This window comes from Monodon monoceros, unplaced genomic scaffold, assembly GCF_005190385.1.
Source record: "Monodon monoceros isolate NGI ecotype Baffin Bay Population unplaced genomic scaffold, NGI_Narwhal_1 Super_Scaffold_17, whole genome shotgun sequence".
Classification (NCBI taxonomy): domain Eukaryota; kingdom Metazoa; phylum Chordata; class Mammalia; order Artiodactyla; family Monodontidae; genus Monodon; species Monodon monoceros.
In genome coordinates this window covers 23,058,157-23,077,410 of record NW_021703773.1, presented here as the reverse complement: position 1 = coordinate 23,077,410, position 19,254 = coordinate 23,058,157, and the positions used below count along the sequence as shown (strand labels likewise).

Genomic DNA, 19,254 nt, shown 5'->3' with positions numbered 1-19,254 from the left:
TTTTTCTAGTGTGCGCTGTAACAATACCCAGAGTAATCATGCAACATTTTTTAATAGGAATATGGATTCTTCGTGCCAACATCAGTTGTGTTCATAGTTTACCTTGATCTTGTGCTTATGGTCAAAACAGCCAAGTGGCATTTCCCTTGTGAACAATCCCGATCGTCCTCACAGCGCCACAGAGCAAGCTATTTGATTCGGGTGGTCATTCTTATTGAATCAGGAGTTAACTTGACCATTGAGCATGAAGCTCTAGAAGCAGTGACATCTGGGGTCAGCAAAATTATGAAACCGGTGAAGGTTCCCTTTGCTGCGTTTTCCTCCTCCCGCCCCTCCCAGCCCCGTCGCTTCTGGGCCCTGGGTGCTGCTGGTAAGTGTGTTCAGAGGAGAACCAGGTCAATGCCGTGCGTACAGGGCCAGCCCGGTGAGCGCCCCGTGTATGCTGTAGACTCCATGCAGACCCTGAGCGGGAAACGAGTTCATGGTGCACAGCTGAAGAATGTGGGTGGGGGAAGCCGAGCCCTGCCCCCTTTTCCTTGGCGATGCTGTAGTCTTGAGGGATGGACTTGGCTGTGGTACTGCGTGGCCTAGCCCCTGCCCTCTTTTCTCCCCTCTTCCTTCCCTGATTGGCTGATCCCCAGTTGCTGCCAGCCTAGCCTGGGGACAGCGTCTTTACGCAGAGGAACGAGATCTAGAATAATGCACTTCCGGCATCATTTACCAGAGATTTTTTTTTTTTTTTTTTTTTTTTTTTCCGGTACGCGGGCCTCTCACCGCTGTGGCCCCTCCCGTTGCGGGGCGCAGGCTCAGCGGCCATGGCTCACGGGCCCAGCCGCTCCGCGGCATGTGGGATCTTCCCGGACCGGGGCACGAACCCGTGTCCCCTGCATCGGCAGGCGGACTCCCAACCACTGCGCCACCAGGGAAGCCCTACCAGAGATTCTTTAAAGGAAGCTCTCGGGTGTTCCTCCCGCCACCTCACACAGGCAGGCACACGTCAGGGCTGACCGCCCACGGCCCTCTGCTTTTTAAGCTTCTGTGTACTTTGACCTTCATCCTTTTTCCGGTAGGTAGGTGTGCTTACTCAGATGTTAAAGGTGGGGAGGATAGATGAGGCAGATAAGAAGTAAGTGTAGCATCCGCTGCCGCTGCCCGGGACCGGACCGGACCGGACCGGAGCCTCACACCAGCCATCACGCCCGTCCCTGGGGGGTTAGTCCCGACCGTAGCCCGCCTCGTGTTTTCCCTTGCTTGGGGCTTCTGACTACGTGCACAGCCGTTATTTCATTCTGTCTTATTTTATTTTAGTCTGGCCAACTTGAAGATCGAACTGTCGAAACTGGACGGGGAGGCCTGGCCTGGGGCGCTGGACACTGAGAAGGAGAAGCTGATGCTGATTAACGAGAAAGAAGAGCTTCTGAAAGAGCTTCAGTTCGCCACCCCAGAGAAGCGCACCCCAGACGAGCTGGAGAGCCTGGGTGCTGAGAGGCAGCGGCTGGAGAAGGAGCTGCTGTCGGTCCGGGGGGCGCCCAGCCGAGCTCTGGCCGAGAGGTGCGTTCCCCTCCCCGGGCCCCAGGTGGCTAACCCGTGGGGGGCTCAGCTGGGCCTCCAGGCCGTTCTCCCTGGTCTGCGGAAATCTCAGAGGCCTCAGCCCTTAGTGGACTGAGGACTTCTTCCTGTAGAGCAGTAAAGCACACCCTGCTTAGTCCCCGTGGTTCCTCTACGCTTTTGGGGAACGTGAAAATGCCTGAGACAGATGTTGAATAACTAAGGAACGTTGACAGAAAACCAGGAATGCAGTCCATCGCCGACCGAGGCTGATAACAGTGGCTGTAAACTATTGCACTCTGATAAGAGAGATTATCTGGACTGTTAGAGCGGCTGAAGCTTCCTATTCTGGGTTTATTACTCACAAGAATGCAAAAGTTTATTGCTTTTCATTTCACAAGGAAAAGACAACTTGCTCCCTTTGATATCTCAACAGGTCACAAAATGTTCACTTGGGTTTTGTTTGTCAATTGAAACCCTCCTCTGAAGCAGGAGAAAATATAAAGGAAAATGCTTTAAGCAATTTTCTCATCTTTCTGTGGGAAGGTGTAAATTGATCACTTAATCTAAAAACTCCAGTTCTGTAGGCAGATCATCTAGACTCTTAAGCAGGGAACCCCTGTGTGTGTTTGCCGTGAGGACACCTGCACAGCAGCCCTGTGTCCAGGCCTTGCTGACTAATGGTCAGACACCTGTTTACCTGTTTCAGCCATAGACCGTGTGGCCCTTTAGAACCACTGCGCATCCATCTTTTAGGCCAACAAGTAAGGAGCAGAATGAAGGGAGAGAGATTCACATTTGCGTAACTTCAAGTGACCTGGGAATAAGTTTAAAATACACACCCATAATCCAGTCACTTTTTTTTTTTTAACTTCTTGCCTTCTTGCCTTCTAATTCCTTGTCTCCTATAAATGTTTAAGGTTGTGTGTCAACATAATATCAAAACATTTGAAAAGTGCGGTGGTGGAGGAGACGGGGGAGGGAAGAACCTCTGACATTCCTGGGGAGGTATTAGCGTGAGCACTTGTTTAACCGTGTGAGTTAAAATGCTGCTGGAGATAACGCATAGCTACAGCATCACAGCTTTAGGGAGCGTGAAAAAGTATCAAAGGGGGAACCCGCTACAGATGCCATCCTTTCACCATCTTAAATAATTCTCATCACCCACCTGCCCCTGCTTCTCCTCCCCTCCCACTCTGACGTCTCTAGAAGGTGTCAGCAAGGCTGGCCAGGTAGGGAGCCATCCGACCAAGACCACAAGGAACAAAAAGAAAGGGCGAGAAGGCAGAATTCAGTTGTTTTCCTGAATGACCTCCATGTTGTATGTGAGTGTCTGTGTCCGTGTTTCTTAAATTCCTAGGATAAACGTTTGATAATCATCAGCAAATAGGATGAAACGGTTTAGCTTTGTGTGGCTCGTAGATAAAACACCAGTGACCCTTTGTGTTATGTCGCCCTTAATGAATGTCATGTAATTATGCCTGTGTGACGTACGGACATCTGACATCTCAGGGTCCTACTCTGCAGTATCTGAATCCGGGAAGGGCCCTACCAGTGGACTTCAAAGTTTTTCTGGGAGAGAAAGAAAACAGGCATTTGTTTCTTTGTTTGAATCAGCTTTTACAGGCATGATGTCTTGTCTGTTTTTTCTTTTTTTGGCCGGGCCACGTGGCATGCGGGATCTTAGCTCCCCGACCAGGGATAGAACCCGTGCCCCCTGCACTGGGAGTGCAGAGTCCTAACCACCGGACTGCCAGGGAAGTCCCTTGTTTGTCTTCTTCATTAGGACTGGAGCTTCAAAAATGACTAATGTAGTAACGTTAAAAATATAGTTTAAGTGCCTAGACTTTGGCTTTTATACTTTTGTTTGCACACACATAATAACTGTCAAAATTCCAGCAGAAACAGTAGGCTTGATCTCATCCGGAAGAGGAGCTATAAAATATTTATACAAAATAATTCTCTATCTAGTGAGATCCAGCCGTGGGGTTTGAGTCGCACAGGGAGTAATGGGGGCCATCCACGGGTTTGGATGGCCCCTCTGACTTACGACCGTGCATGGGCCCACGTCCCACAATTGAGATCTTAGCAGGAAGGGAAATGTGTATGTTTCATATTTGTGATATGTTGGCTGTCTGAGTCATTTGGAAGGGTCAAGTCATTTAGCATTACAGAAAATGGACACCAGCTTCCTCTCTGCTGTCCACGGCCAAAAGCAGAACCCCATGATAAAGCAGGGTAAGGCTGAGGGACTCACACTTTCTTGCTGGAGCAGCTTGCAGTTTTCTCACCGCTATCCTTGGCTGCAAAATGGCCCAGCATTCCCTGTGCAAGAGAGCAGAACCCCTGCGAAGTGCACCTGGAGTCCTTTGTTTCCCAGTGGGCACAGCACGGTGTGGCTTTGGGCTTTGTTGGTGGTGGTGGTTTTACTTTACTCCCCATATGCTCTCCCCGTTTCCTACCCTTCACCAACCTCATCGTTTCTTCCCACTGCCTGTGTATATTCCTGCTGTGCTTGTCGTTGCTTTTGAGCTGAAACGGGGTCATCCCCCCAGCCAGAAGGCCCGAGAAGCCCTCTGCAGGCAGTGTATTTCCTCGGTGCTCCAGCAGGAGGTCAAGGGAGACACCTCTGGGAACTTGACATTCACTGTGTCAGACTTAGTTTCATCGCAGAGCAAACGGTGCTTCACCGACCCCAGACCCCCTCCGTTTCTTCTCGGTACCTACACGCCTGTCAGACAAGCACTTGCTGCTTCCCCCAAATTATCCTGTTTTCCACTTACATTGTGGGTTTCTCATTATTTCAGGGGTGGCCTCAGGCGAGATTCTGAGTCATTGCTGAATTTTGGTCTCTGAAGGAGCTAAACTCACATGAATTTTCAGCCGCTGTGTGAGCTCCCAGAGTCCCCCAGCTGTGCCCACCAGCCCCGTCCTCAGTGTCGCCTACTCGCGGGACCGCCCGCGGAGACGGAGCTCGCCCCCTAGTGGTCATAAAGCGCATCGGGAAAGAGAAATTGCTCTCAAATGAAAAAAAGACTTGTTACACATCCTTCTATTCTTTCCTTACAGTTATTGAAATTCCGTAAACTCTGTGCTTTTCTATGGCTGATAAGATCTTAACATTGCTCCTTCCTTTTTCACAAATCTTAGGGGTTTTGCCTTGCATCTTGCCAGGGTGTCTTGTTTCTTAATCATATGAATGTTTTTGCCACTGATTCTGAAAAAGTTCTTATAGCAAGTGGGCGGGGGGTATGAGTGTCATATATTTTTTAATGGAAAAGGAACTTCTTACTTCTGTAGATGACATGGAGCTTTCCCCCTCAGGGCACCGAGGGCAGAGGTGGAGGGTGCAAGGGCCCCCTTGTCTTGTCCAGGGCAGCTGGGCAGGGGTGTGGAACAGCGGGACCGTGGGAGGGGTCTTTCGGGGTCAGGTTGAAGAGGTCTTTCTCACCCAGGAGGAGTAGCAGGACGGGGGCTGGAGAAGGGTGAGGAGAGACAGGGGCGCACCCTCCTGAGGGGGCTGACATCTCAGCAGTTTCTTCTAGTCCCTGGTCCAGAGGAAGTGGGGGAGGTCATTTCCCAGGAAGGATACCAGGAACCAGCTCCCACTGGGAGAGGCTCTGATTCCATCAGAGACAGAAGGTGCAGTGCTTGACAGAGGACAGCCACAGGGTTGCCGGCAGGGTTTCAGGGAGACACCTCTGGGAACTTGACATTCACTGTGTCAGACTTAGTTTCATCACAGAGCAAACGGTGCTTCACCAACCCCAGACCCCCTCCGTTTCTTCTCGGTACCTACACGCCTGTCAGAAAAGCACTTGCTGCTTCCCTCAAATTATCCTGTTTTCCACTTACATTGTGGGTTTCTCATTATTTCAGGGGTGGCCTCAGGCGAGATTCTGGGTCTTCGTTTCTGTGCGAGGGCTTTCTCTAGTTGCGACGAGCGGGGGCCACTCTTCATCGCGGTGCGCGGGCCTCTCACTGTCGCGGCCTCTCTTGTTGCGGAGCACAGGCTCCAGACGCGCAGGCTCAGTAGTTGTGGCCCACAGGCCTAGTTGCTCCGCGGCATGTGGGATCTTCCCAGACCAGGGCCCGAACCCGTGTCCCTGCATTGGCAGGCAGATTCTCAACCACTGTGCTACCAGGGAAGCCCCCCACTTTTTGACATTCACTAGACCTCCCCAGGGTCTTCTTTAAGCTTCTTCCAATGACGTGATCTAGACACCTGCAGGGAGGGGACCGGGGAGGGGTGCCGGGCTCTCCAGGCAGCCTGGGTAGAGGAGGGAGAAAGAGCCCGAGCCTGCCCTCCGGGAGCTTAGGGTTCAACTGGGGAACACAAGCCAGGCCTCAGTTCAAGGCAACCGGGAAAGGTCTGGAAGGGCAGCACCTGAACCATTGCCAGAGGAGGGCCTGGGGGGACCATCACATGTGACTGACTGGAATGGGAAAGATTTGGATTTAAATTTCAGCCTGAAACACACTGTGTTGCTCTGAAGCCTCCTTACCACACCAGAAAAGCCTTCATTTGTGTGTGTGGGACTTGGTTTTAAAACTTACTTCAAAAGTATTGCTCCGGGCTTCCCTGGTGGCGCAGTGGTTGAGAGTCCGCCTGCCGATGCAGGGGACACGGGTTCGTGCCCCGGTCCGGGAAGATCCCACATGCCGCGGAGCGGCTGGGCCCGTGAGCCATGGCCGCTGAGCCTGCGCGTCCGGAGCCTGTGCTCCAAAACGGGAGAGGCCACAACAGTGAGAGGCCCGCGTACCGCAAAAAAAAAAGTATTGCTCCTGTATCAGGAGACATGGGTTTTAGTAGATTCGGGGACTTTCTCTGGACCTTTATGTACCTTCTAATTCAGTTAATCTACTTTGAATTAATATTTTTTCCTGGTTGAGTTTTTGTTTATATTTAGGAGATTTAAAAAAAAGTGGTGGTTTTCTGGGTCCCATTCTGCTCATTTCAATGATGTCTAAAACTCCTGACACAGACAGTATGCTTGATATATTTTAAAATGGCTTACTCAAGTACACAATTCCATAATACTCAGATTTTTTTTTCTAAAAAATCCTCATAAAAACTTGTTCAGCTGAATGTGGATGAAATTTCATGAAAATCCAGTACAGGTGATGAGAGGTGCCATCGATGGGAAAGGAAATCACTTTTATGTCTTTTTCTTGCTTAAACAGTTAAGCCCAAATTAGCTCACACTGGCAATATGGACTAATTTGTTCCTTCATCGCCAAAGTTCTCATCAAAATAAGATTGGAATTTTTATCACTAACTATGATTTTGGAACAGCCCTTACCAAGTTCAGTACTCAGATGATCTTTTCTAATTCCCCATTATTGCAGTCAAGTGTTTTAGTAACGGAAGCTCAAGTCTCAAGCCTGCAGAAGGATCTTTAATGTTTGTTCGGTTTTTTCGTTGTTCTTTTCCTCCCCACTGTCTTCCCCTAACTTGTAAGAGCGTGAGGTTTTCTTACCCATTTAAGAAAATTTTGGACTACCAAAATTTCACAAGTTCTCAGTAATGCCGGCCATTTGGTGCAGCTCTCCCCCTTCGCTCAGTGGCCGTGGACGGCTCTGCCCACTTTCCTTCTGGCAGGTGGCTCTGTTTTCTCTGTGTCGAGTTCATTTGGATCTCACAAGGGGAAAATAATAAGGATCTTTCTTTTCTTTCAGAATCTTTCTTTTCCTGCTTGATCATAGTTCTGTGAAAATAAATTCATTTCTTTTTCTTGTCTAGATTGAAATTGGAAGAGCGAAGGAAAGAGCTGCTACAGAAACTTGAAGAAACTACTAAATTAACTACATATTTGCATTCACAACTTAAAAAGTAAGCCTGTTTGGTTCTTGAGGGGAACATTTTTCTTGACTGCATCCAGGCATGTTGTAGTTCATCTTTGATTACTTTTCTCTTTATTTTCAATGACTTAAAAGTAGGAAAATCGTTATACTAATACAATTAAAACTCGGATGACCAAATTTAAAAATGCAGGAATTTGGGTTTGGTTTATTTTTGTTTCATGAACCCCAAGGTCCTTTTTGGAACATGTTTAAAATGTGTTGGGAAGAAGATGTATTTCAACTATCAGGACATACTTAGGAAAATGACACATTTCTCCACCTCATCCCTTCTTTTAAAAAGGGAAGGTGGGGGAGATTTGCCTGAAAATATACATCCTGAAATATACATAGAAAGAGGAGGAAGGCGAGTGAGCCCAGGGGCCTTTGTCTTTAGAAGCTGGCCTCTTCCTTTCTCAAAATAAAAAGTTTGATTCTTTAAAAGTAGAGTCACTGCATTAACCCTTCATGCTGTTGGGTTCATTACACCTCCCTCCCACTTCTGTATTTTTTCTTAGTCTGCCATGGTGCTTTTTTTTTTTTTGCGGTACACGGGCCTCTCACTGCTGTGGCCTCTCCCATTGCGGAGCACAGGCTCCGGACGCGCAGGCTCAGTGGCCATGGCTCACGGGCCCAGCCGCTCCGCTGCATGTGGGATCTTCCCGGACCGGGGCACGAACCCGTGTCCCCTGCATCGGCAGGCAGGCTCTCAACCACTGCGCCACCAGGAAAGCCCAACTTCTGTATTTTTTAATTGCATAGTTGCCTCTGGATATTTATGCAGGTAGATTTATCAATAGGTATTTGATCGCTTTTTAAATTTTTTGTAACTTTTGCACAAGGGGGATGATTTTTAATGAGTAGGATTGCTGCTTAAAGAGTCTTTAGAGAGTCAGGTTGGAAGCATTCACGAATAAGCTTGGAAACGTGTGGGGTGACAGCAAGTTCTCTTACCCCGGTCGTTGACTCTGCTCTTTGGTGTCACTGGGTTTCTTTCCTCTCGGCCCGAAGGAGCCGGCAGGGGTCTCCACATCGTCCCGGTTTTTACAGCTGTGCTTTCCCCTCCCAGCCTCTCCGCCAGCACGCTGTCCATGTCGTCCGGGAGCAGCCTGGGCTCGCTGGCCTCCAGCCGGGGGTCTCTGAACACGTCCAGCAGAGGGTCCCTCAACTCCCTCAGCTCCAGCGAGCTCTACTACACCAGTCAGGGCGACCAGCTGGACCCGGATTATCAGTATAAACTGGACTTCCTCCTGCAGGAGAAAGGTGGCTACATTCCTTCCGGACCCATCACCACCATCCACGAACACGAAGTGGCCAAGTCCCCCAGCCAGCCTGGCCGGAGCGGTCCCTGTGTGGCAGCGGCCGCGGCCCCGGGCCGCGCCCCCGCCCTGCCCGAGGCCCCCACGTCTGTGGCATCCCTGTCCTCCCGGTCCTCCCTTTCCTCCCTGTCCCCACCGGGCTCTCCCTTGGTCTCAGAAGGCACGTTCCCCCTGTCTCCCCACGACGTCGTCCCTCTCCATCACTTCTCTGCTGACCTTGAGGACTGTGAATTGAGCAGCCACTTTGCAGACATTGGCCTCGGAGAAGATCAGCCGTTGCTGGACTCTGACCCGGGAGGAGCGCCCCCGTCTCTCTCAGAGGATAAGGACCTCACCGAACGCACCAGGGCGCTGCCGCATGAAGGGCCTGCAGGTAAACGGAGACCCTTGCTCTCGCGCATCCCTCTTGACCATTTCACGGAGAGTGACTGGAGATTACTTTTCCCACGGAAACAAAGGGTATATGTCCCCCTTCTCTTTCTGCTGCTCTTTTTTCATTTTGGCTTCATTTGGGAAAGAATGTTTATTAATAAACGTACACATTTTCTCTTGATCAAACGCAAATCCCCTTCCGTATTTGATAGATTTAATCATCGAGCATCCACTCTGTTGTGTAGAACCCCACTGTGTATGGCATCTGCCCGGGAACACATTTTGTGAACGTGCTTCGTGCTTGCAAATAGGTTCTGGTTCCGAAATAGCAAGAAAGGGAAGAGGACCTTCTTTTCAAACTTGGCCTAAAACAGATGAAAACCAAGGCAATTAGCATACCAGCTAATTAGTACCAAGGTTCAATGTTTAGGTTGCTGTGGGAATTCTATATAAATAACGATGAGTTTTGTTTCATGCCGGACTCTCCCTCTCTGCGGAAAGTTAATGGGGAGAAAGCCGGCTCCCATGCGTGGTGTCACCCTGCCCTCTTGTGGCCACGGTACTAGTTGCAGCCCAAGAAAGCGCAGTGGCCTGAGTCCTTACTGCTGCATCTGTGCTCACAGAGACCCAAACAGAGGGAGCGTTTAATACTTGTAATTGTTTACCGTTGCGAGGCAGAAGGTTTTACTATACTAGATGTGGTTGTAAGGAGAACGGGATGGTACCTTGTTTGGCAGGTGATCGCAGTTGGGCTCCGAGGAGCCAGCCCCAAACCAAATGAGAAACAAAGTCCAGTGCTGGTCCCAGGAGGCCTGCTCAGAGCCACACAGGCCCCTGCGCGTCCACAGTGCAGGAGAAGACAGGCTCTTTAGAAGGATTTTCCTGCTGTTTCCGTAAGCATATTTATTTTGTACTTTTGGTCCTAGGAATTCTAGGTATTGATTGATTGGCCATTTCAGATGTTTAGAGAGGTAGAGGGATCCATCTCGTTTGTGTGGTTTCAAATACTGAGGACTGAGCCACCGCCTGCCAGTGGCCTGGGGCAGAGACAGCGTAGGAGATGCTGTGTGGTTTGCGTGCTGCCCGCCTGGCAGGTGCCAACAAGTGATGTGTTGTTGGAATAATAACCGCAAAGAAAATAGCACTGGAGCGCTGCTTACCTAATGGCTCCAGCAAAGCAGAAACCTGCCTTGGGGCCTCGCGCGCGGCCCGGTGCGTGCTGCCCCTGAAGCCAGTCCGGACTGCCCTCGCATCGCAGTGGCCCCGTAGGCCGGCCGTGCTCCGGCGAGCCCGTCACCGGGTCTCTCGGGCTTGTTGTTCCTCACCTGCGAAGTGGGCACGAGGCAGCATCTACCTTGTGGGGTGCTGGAGGGGTTAGCGCTCTCATCCTGCCTCTGAAGCACCCAGCCGTGCCTGGTTCTCGGCACTCAGCTCACAGTAATTAATGTTAACTGTATGACACTAAGGAATACAAAAACTCTGCTAAACCCAGTTCCTGTCACAAACCACTGACATTCACGAAAGGAGGACAGAGCAAGGGAGAAAGAAGGAAGAAAGTGGAGTGGTTTTATGCCACTCTTCTGTGCTTTGGACCTGAGGGATCTTACAGTTCTTGAGCATCTCAAAGCTGTTTTTGCTCTTCATGTACTTGGAGTGTTCTCTAGTGACCACCTGTCCACATTCAGTCAGTTTGGAGGGGCCGGTAAATGAGGCTGCATGCTGGTGAAGCACGAGATGAGGGAGAGAACCTCCCAGGGTCTGCCCCGCCTGGCCGTCCTGAGGCACCGACGTCCCTGCGCTTCCCGCAGCGTCCGACGCCTCGCTCCCTACCCTTGATCTGCTCCCGTGTCTGTCTGAGGGGTCTGTGCCTGCAGAATGGTATCTCCAGAGTGTCTATGAAACAACGTTTAACTTTTTAAATGCACGTTAGTTAGAACACTGCTGTTGAAAAGTCACACTAGGGGAAAATATATCCAAGAGCTTTGTTTGCAAGTAATATTCAGTTTCACATGTGAAAACAACCGAAAGCATATATTTGACCCTAAAGACTAATTCTCTCCAGGTCAGGTCAGCGACACTCGGTCCATGGGGGGGATGTCTGACCTTGGCATGGGGGCAGGTGGCTCATGATATTGACACTGGTCACCTGTCAGTGCTCTAGACTCTTGTTCAGCTAAAGTTGAGTTCCTTTTATATACATTTGACTGTCCAGCACCAGTCCCTGCTGGATGGCAGAAATCAAGTTGGAATAACTCGGAAGTCCTTCCGCAGTCAGTCTCTGTCATTGTCAAAGTCAATTTCAGGCTGCTGTGGTCATTCCTGGGGGTAATCAATAAATCATGTCATCACCTTCACCCCTCACAAAGAGGGGTGGGTGGAGAGAAGGCACTTCATCATGGGGGGCGGGAAGCATTCCCACTGCCAGAAATAAAAGGGAAAATGCAGCAATCAGTCCTGTGATCTGAAGCCTTAAATTTTAAACATATTAACAAGATGTAAAGTCATGACTCAGAAGGGGGGCGAAAAGCATACCAGTACTGATCCCGATCGCCTGCCTGAGGATGAAAGAACGCCATGGGCTTGTAGCTTATTACACAGGAACACAGCTTAAAGGAGGCTCCCAGCTCTCTGCAGGTTGCCGGGGTATGAATATGAGTCAGAGATCAAAAGTTAAGTGGTGATCGGTGAAGATTCAGTAGCACGAAGTTTTCAGCGGTATTAGCCAGTGAGGAGTTCTGTGCGTCAAAGACTCTTTAATTTCTATTAGAGCGGCAGCTCAGGAGAGGGAGCCTGGAGAGAAGGGGCGAGCAAAAGAGGAGGAAGCCTTCCTCTCCACTGAGCGCGGGAAGCTCTCTTATAGAAACGTCTCCAGTACTTGAGGGAGGCAGACAGCTCCTCACCCGCGACTGCGTTCTCTGCAGTGAGTGCCGAGGAGGGGAGGCAAGGGGCCCTGGAGAAAGTGTGCAATGGATCCCTTCCCTTAAAATATCCAGGACAGAGGAGCAGCCAATTCTTTCTCAAATAACTGGCATCCCAGGAACCTTATAAGTCGCAGTGCCTGGAATCCTTCACTTCTGTTGATTTGAATAGTAGCATCCTTGATTCTCAGGTCGAAAGTTCGTTTTGGATTCCTCAGAACCAAACCATGTGTGCATTTTGTACTTAACTTTTTCTAATTAGTGCTGTCACTCTCCCCTCCCTAGATGTGGAAAAATCATTACCCAAAAGAAGAGGAATCCACTTGCTTGGGGAGAAAACCACTTGCGTGTCGGCTGCGGTCTCGGATGAGTCCGTGGCCGGGGACAGCGGGGTCTACGAAGCTTTCGTGAAACAGTAAGGACCCAGCACGGTGCCCTCTCCGCGCAGCCGGGCGCGGGGTGACAGACCGCGAGCGCACTGCCCTTATTCCACTCTGTGCAGGGTAAAGGGCTGTAGGCATTAAAGAAGTGGCAGGCTGAAAATTCCAGGGATACCAGAACATCCCATCAGCAGGGAAATGAGGACCAGGCCGATATGCTCAAAGGCAGCCGAGCCTCTTAGAGACGTAAACTCGTTTTTAATGAGAGCGTTGCAGGGCTTGCCCAGTGCCTGTTTGGCGCGTCGTGAAGCGTTTCGTGTATGCAGATTTCAGAAAGCCTGGTGTATCTGGGGTGCCATACACCCCGGGGAGGCTCTGGAAGCCCAGGCACCAGAAAGTCATTCCCCTCAAGGCCCAGACGCAGACTCCTCTTGACAAGGTGAAGCACGACTTTTACAAGTGAGCTTGCGGTGGGGTCAGGCCCACTGGCTAGTAGAGGAGTGCTGTTTTTTGTTTTGGTTTGTTTTGTTTTTAGCGATGCCGTGTGGCTTGCACAGTCTTAGTCCCCTTCCCAGGAATGGAACCCGTGCCCCCTGCTTTGGGAGTGCAGAGTCTTAACCACTGGACCCCTAGTGAAGTCCTGAGGAATTCTGTTAGTTCAGGTTTCCATTCAGAATCAGTAAGTGGCAGACAGCAACCATAGCTCTGCATGTTTCCGTTCACGAACGTTCACCTGCACCTGCTGTTTCCCTGCCCCCAGGCCCAGTGAAGTCGAAGATGTCCTGTACAGTGAGGAGGACGTCGCCGTCACGGAGACGGCCCAGGTGCAGATCGGACTCAGGTGCGGATGTGCGCAGGAAGGGGCGCGTCTCGCCTCCGTGCGGTGACAAGTGGCCCATACTCTTCCTTATCTCATCAGCTTCTCTTTTGACAGATATGATGCAAAAAGGTCAAGTTTCATGGTGATTGTAGCACAACTCCGAAATCTTCATGCCTTCCTCATACCTCACACTTCAAAAGTGTAAGTAAAATCAGTGGAGGACAAATCAAAGAACTTAAGATTGTCCACATGAGAATTTTCCATCGTAATGTAGCAATTCATCCAAGTGAAGATGTGGGAAAGACATAGCAGGGCTGACTGTGTCTTAATTGGCACTAGATAAAGGCGAAGAGGGGGTGATATGGGCCGATCCCCTCCTTTGGTTTTATGAACCATGCAGGGAGGAGGGAGGGCATATGGGGGAGTGGCTTGATCACCCCAGAGAGCCCACTTCCCAGCACTGAGGTTAGGGATACCTGTCAGTAGTGTTCAGGGAGGACCGGCTGGTGATACCATTCGTGACTTCCCCCTCCTGGTAAGTACGCTGAGATCTCGGAGCACACCGTGGACAGCCTTTTAACCTTCGAGTGGCCTGTCAGGGAAAGGACAGACCCGCCAGGGGTTGAACGTGTGAACAGGGAGAGCCAACCCGCAAGTCCAGGCAAAACTACAGAATCCCCCAAGAACACGAACTTGCATGAAACCCCTGATGTCAGGATGGGGCTGCCGGCAAACGTCCCGCCTCTGCCAGAGCAGGGCGCACGCAGGAAGTCACAGGTGGCCTCCAGAGTGCGATGCCAGGCCTCTGCTCCCGGCTGCCCTGCGGTCGCTTGTCTGCCCGGCCTGACCCTTCCTGAGCGCATGGCAACGTGTTCTTAAACCCGTAACGAAAGCCTTGGGCTAAATATTGACACTGCTCGAGACGACAACTAGCATGAAATATCCTCAGAGTCGTTCTTTCTTTCTCCTAACGTCAAACCTTTTTTTTTTGATTATTAATGACAACAAGCAGAGTTGATGCGTCAGCGGGTTGGCGGCGGCCACAGGGTCTCTGTGAGTGACCCCCAACCCCCTCCCCAGCAGCAGAATGAGAGGAAAAGCACCCCAACCTTCCTTCCCCTATGCCTTTGGTTCCTAACCCTGTAAAATCTCACTTTCTTCACTCGGAACCATTTGAGGATGGTGTAAGTGGTTAGGCCACCGGGACAAGGTGAACTGAGTCTGGAAAAATAGAACATCCCGTCCCTCCCGCCCGCCTCTCTAAAATACCTCCCTTTGTTGCTTTTCCATGAAGGCAGGGAAAGAAGATTTCTTCTGTTGCATCTCCAGCCTTAACGACTGTGGCCCAGGGTCCACTAGGTTTTTAATGCTGAATCTCCATAATCAATGTTGATACAAAATACGGAAATAATATGGCCTTCCTCAGTTCTTCATGTGAATTTACAGTTTTTATAATTGGAGAAAGATGCTTTTTAGAATATGAATTAGAAAGCCTGGAAATGGGGGAGTGGGGAGGGATTTAATGGGTGTTCTCTTTCTGGTATTTAAAAGAAGATACCTCATGCTGTTTCCAGGAATTGTCAATCCTCGTGTAATGCGTGCTCAGAAAACTCACTTTTAAAGTAGTATTACTACCAAATGTAAAATAGATAGCTAGTGGGAAGCAGCCCCATAGCACAGGGAGATCAGCTTGGTGCTTTGTGACCACCTAGAGGGGTGGGATAGGGAGGGTGGGAGGGAGACGCAAGAGGGAGGGGATATGGGGACGTATGTATACGTATAGCTGATTCACTTTATTATAAAGCAGAAACTAACACACCATTGTAAAGCAATTATACTCCAATAAAGATGTTAAAAAAGAGAGTAAAAAAATAAATAAATAAATAAAATAAAGTAGTATTAGAAGTTATTATCTCTGACTCTTCCTCAAAATATGACAAAGCATAAAACGGTTTGTCATATCTGAGACTTCTGAGATGCTAGGCAGTGCTTTTTTTGAACTTTTAAAATTCATCTGTTTTAAATTTTCTTAACAATGTGCTACTAGCGTTTCTTTTCCTCTAGTAGGATAATGTGTTCCATTCCTGGGGAATGACCATCAGCAGTTCTTGTTTAATATGCAGGATGAGTGTTCTTTGGGACAAAGTCACCCGTGTCTACTTGGTGTGTTCCTGCTTTGCCAGGTTCAGGTGGCAGTCACTGTGGAATGGTCAGGACACGGGCAGGTGGGACGTAAATCTGTCTGCCCCATGGTCTTCGTCCCTCTCACTTCCCTACCACGTGCCTTTGCTGCAGCCCCGGGGCGGGCGGCAGGCTCGGCCTTGCATGATCGGAGCACCGGCGGGTTAAGAACAGAGCCTCCGCGCCCCTGAGCATGACGACCATGGTGGCAGCAGAGCTTTGGGTTGAGATGAAGTCCGTGTCCCTGTGCTTCTCTCCCAGGCAGATACTTTCAAACACCAGCTGTGAATCCAATATAATTGAACCAGTGAAATCCATTTCATCCTTGTTCTTTGCAGATACTTTAGAGTTGCTCTGCTTCCCTCCTCAACTGATGTCAGCTGTCTGTTTCGAACGAAAGTCCATCCAGCCGCGGAGTCCCTGTTATTCGGTGATGTGTTCAGAGTGGCCATCTCCCAGACAGCCCTGCAGCAGAAGACGCTGAGGGTGGATCTGTGCTCTGTCAGTAAACACCAAAGGGAAGAGTGCCTGGTAGGACTTTTCATCATCTCCATCATCAGATAACACTATCGGATATTCTGAGAATAATTTTCTAGTTGTTGTTTTGCCAGCCTCGATACTTCTACCGATCTGCCCAATGCCTCAGACACACCCAACAGTGGCTTCATTTTTTATCTGAAGTAGTGATTTCTGGTTTCTATTCTCTTATTCCAGACCTTCCAAATTTGCTTAGAAATTATGATTCTCTGTAAAATCTACTTTTTATTTCTAACCTTTAGATAAAGAAGAACTTTGGCCTCTGTTATGACCATCACTGTGGAGTATGCTTATTATTCCCAATACGAGTCTGGTGCTGGGTGTTTTGTATACATTATCTCATTTAATCCTCTTGACAATCTTATGAAAAGGGTATGATGACCCCTATTTTCAGATGAAGAACTGCTTAGAGAAGTAATGCATCCAGGGTCACACAGCTCATCAATGATGGATAGATATCAAAGGGACATCCCACACCTAATTGACTGCTACAGATTTAAGCAGGACACTGAGTATAGTTCCTTCATTCAGCTCGTTCTCCCAGCCATGGTGTTAGAGCTTCTAGGAAGTCTTAAGTGTTACTGTTTAGAGCAATAGGATATTTAAATACTAATGCAGAAGACTTCACACATAACTAATAGCAAGTTTAACACATCATTGCGCACAGTGACCAGAGCAGCATTACATAAGGTGTTCAAACAGGTGTCTAGAGGTGTGCCCAGGTGTTCAAGAAACACTGCAGTCTCCAGTTGAAACCCGTGTAGTCCTAGGGTCAACCGTAATCCCAATCTAAAATCCAACCCTGGGGTTCTTTTGTGGTCCACTTATACACAGATTTTTTTTTTTTTTTCACTAAATTCACACTATAGTACTACATGATCCGTGGTTGGTTGAATCTGGGGATGTGGAACCTGACACGTGGAGGGCCAACTGTAAAGGCAGACATGGATTTTCGACTGCAGGATCGGGGGTGTTGTTGGCATCCCTAACCCCACACTGTTCAAGGATCAGCTATATTTCTTATTTAGTCACACCGGAAAATATAAGACATTGCCAAGTTTTTAAAAAAATCCACCAGTGCTATATATCATGAGTATTGCTTTTTTTTTTTTAACTTGTCCAGTAATCTTAATTATATCAGAGGGAGCAAATATGAATTGAAACATTTTATTTTCTCTTGTTTTTTCTTTTTTTCCTTTCATTTCACATAGGCGGGAACTCAGATCAGCCTGGCAGATTTACCCTTTTCCAATGAGATTTTCACTCTGTGGTATAACTTGCTTCCTTCAAAGCAAATGCCGTGCAAAAAGAACGAAGATGAAACTGAGGATTCAGTATTTCAACCAAGCCAGCCACTAGTCGATTCTATAGATTTGGTGAGTCAGAGTTGGAGAAACACATCTCATTAAGGCCTTTAGATCTGCAGCCCATCTGAAATTAATCTTTGTGCAAGGTTTGAGGTGGGGTCAAGATTGTTGTTTACCCATATGATAGCCAGTTGACCCAGGATTGTTTGTTGAAAATACTTCCTTTCCTAGCTGCACTGCAGTGTCACTTTTGTCATAAGTCAGATATCCTCTATGTGTATAGTCTGTTCCTGAACCTTCTATTCTGTTCCGTTGACTTAGCCATCTATCTCTGTAGACAGTACAGTCATCTATCTCTGTAGACAGTACTATGCTTTTTCAAAGTGAAGGCTTTCAATAATTCATCATTTGGAATGGTTTTTCTGAGGCTGTTTACAGGTAATTGCTATCAGATTAAGGAAGTTTCCTTCTCTTTCCAGTTTGCTAAGAGCTTTATTATGCATGGATATTGAATTTTATCAAGCATTTTTACTGTATCTCTTAAGAAGATTACGTGGTTATCTTCTTAAGATTATTCTGTTAATGTAGTGGATTATACATTGATTGACTTTTGAATGTTAAATTGCCTTTGGATTCCTGGAATAAAACAGACTTCACTGTGGTGTATTTTATATGAATTTTTATACATATTCAATCATAGAGAATATTGAGATTTGCATGTGTTCCGTTTTAGTAAAAGTTCCATGTGCTCTTGAAAAGTGTGTATTTTCTGCAGGTCAAGTTTGTTAATTTTACTTTTCAAATCTTCTGCATTTACTGATTTTTCAATTTGCTTATTTTATCAATTATTAAGAGGTATAATAAAATCTCCAATTTGTGATTATAAATGTCTCTTTCTCCTTTTAGTTCTATTAATCTTTGCTTTATGTATTTTGTATCCAGGCTATTAGGTGAATATAAATTTAGCATTATGTTGTATCTTTCTGTTCAACTGGCCTTTTTATCATTATAAATTATCCCTCTTTATCTCTAATAACACTTTTGTCTGGTATCAGTAAGGCTGTATCAGTTCTTTTTTGGCTAGCATTTGCATGGTTCACCTTTTATTATTCTTTTACTTTCAACCTTTCTGAGTTCTTATATTTAAAGTGTTTCACCTGTAAGCAGTACATAGTTGGTTTTGATTTCTTATCCAGTTTTTAAATCTTCATCTTTTAATTGAAATATTTCATTTATTTACACTTAATGCTATTAGTGATATATTTGGCTTTGAACCTGTCATCTTACTCTTTGTTTTCTTTTAGTCCTATCTCTGTTTCTTTTTTTCCTTCTTTTGGATTAATCAAGTATTTTTAAATTTTGGTTTTTCCTTCTCTTAGACCATTAGTATTACAGTCTTTTCTTTTTTGCTGTTACCCTGATTACATCATGCATCCTTGACTTAGAAACTGTCTTAAATTAATGCTTTTGCTTTTTTTCAGACAGTGCAAAGATTTTTTTAATTGAAATATATTTTAATTAATGTATTTTTAATTGACATATATACATTAATATGTATAAAATGGATAACTAATAAGAACCTGTATAAAACAATAAATAAAATAAAATTCAAAAATTCCAAATTAAAAAAAAAGCAGCTGTTGGATTGCCTAAGGTAAAACTCATGGATGTATAATATTCTCGCCTGTAAGATTACTTACAAGAGAAATAGTGCTAGGGAAAATAGGTAGATGCAATGAAAAACAAATTAGGACTCAAAGTGAAATGTGTAAAAATTTAAACAGCCTGATATTTTAAAATTTCTATATAATAAGAAGGCTTCATTGACGTGTGTGTGTGTGTGTGTGTGTGTGTGTGTGTGTGTATATGTGTGTTTAAGAAGCAACACTGCCCAGTTGGTCCAACAGTGTGGAAGAATTGACACTGATACACCATCAAACAAACACCTTTCTCAAGACATTTTCATTTGCTCCATCCCTAAAAAAAAAAAAAAAAGAAAAGAAAAAGAAAAGAAATACATTATTTTTTTTT

The 19,254-nt window shown here is 47.3% G+C and overlaps 1 protein-coding gene across 1 annotated transcript in view; it reads left to right on the top strand.

The window, feature by feature from the left end:
• WWC2 (WW and C2 domain containing 2) overlaps window positions 1–19,254 on the top strand; it is a 162,539-nt gene that overhangs the window by 125,587 nt on the left and 17,698 nt on the right. The window contains exons 9-16 of the mRNA XM_029226208.1: window positions 1,309–1,551; window positions 7,292–7,381; window positions 8,459–9,081; window positions 12,284–12,413; window positions 13,139–13,219; window positions 13,313–13,399; window positions 15,718–15,910; window positions 17,128–17,292. Of these exons, the coding sequence (XP_029082041.1) occupies window positions 1,309–1,551; window positions 7,292–7,381; window positions 8,459–9,081; window positions 12,284–12,413; window positions 13,139–13,219; window positions 13,313–13,399; window positions 15,718–15,910; window positions 17,128–17,292 (1,612 nt within the window). The remainder of the gene's footprint in view (window positions 1–1,308; window positions 1,552–7,291; window positions 7,382–8,458; window positions 9,082–12,283; window positions 12,414–13,138; window positions 13,220–13,312; window positions 13,400–15,717; window positions 15,911–17,127; window positions 17,293–19,254) is intronic.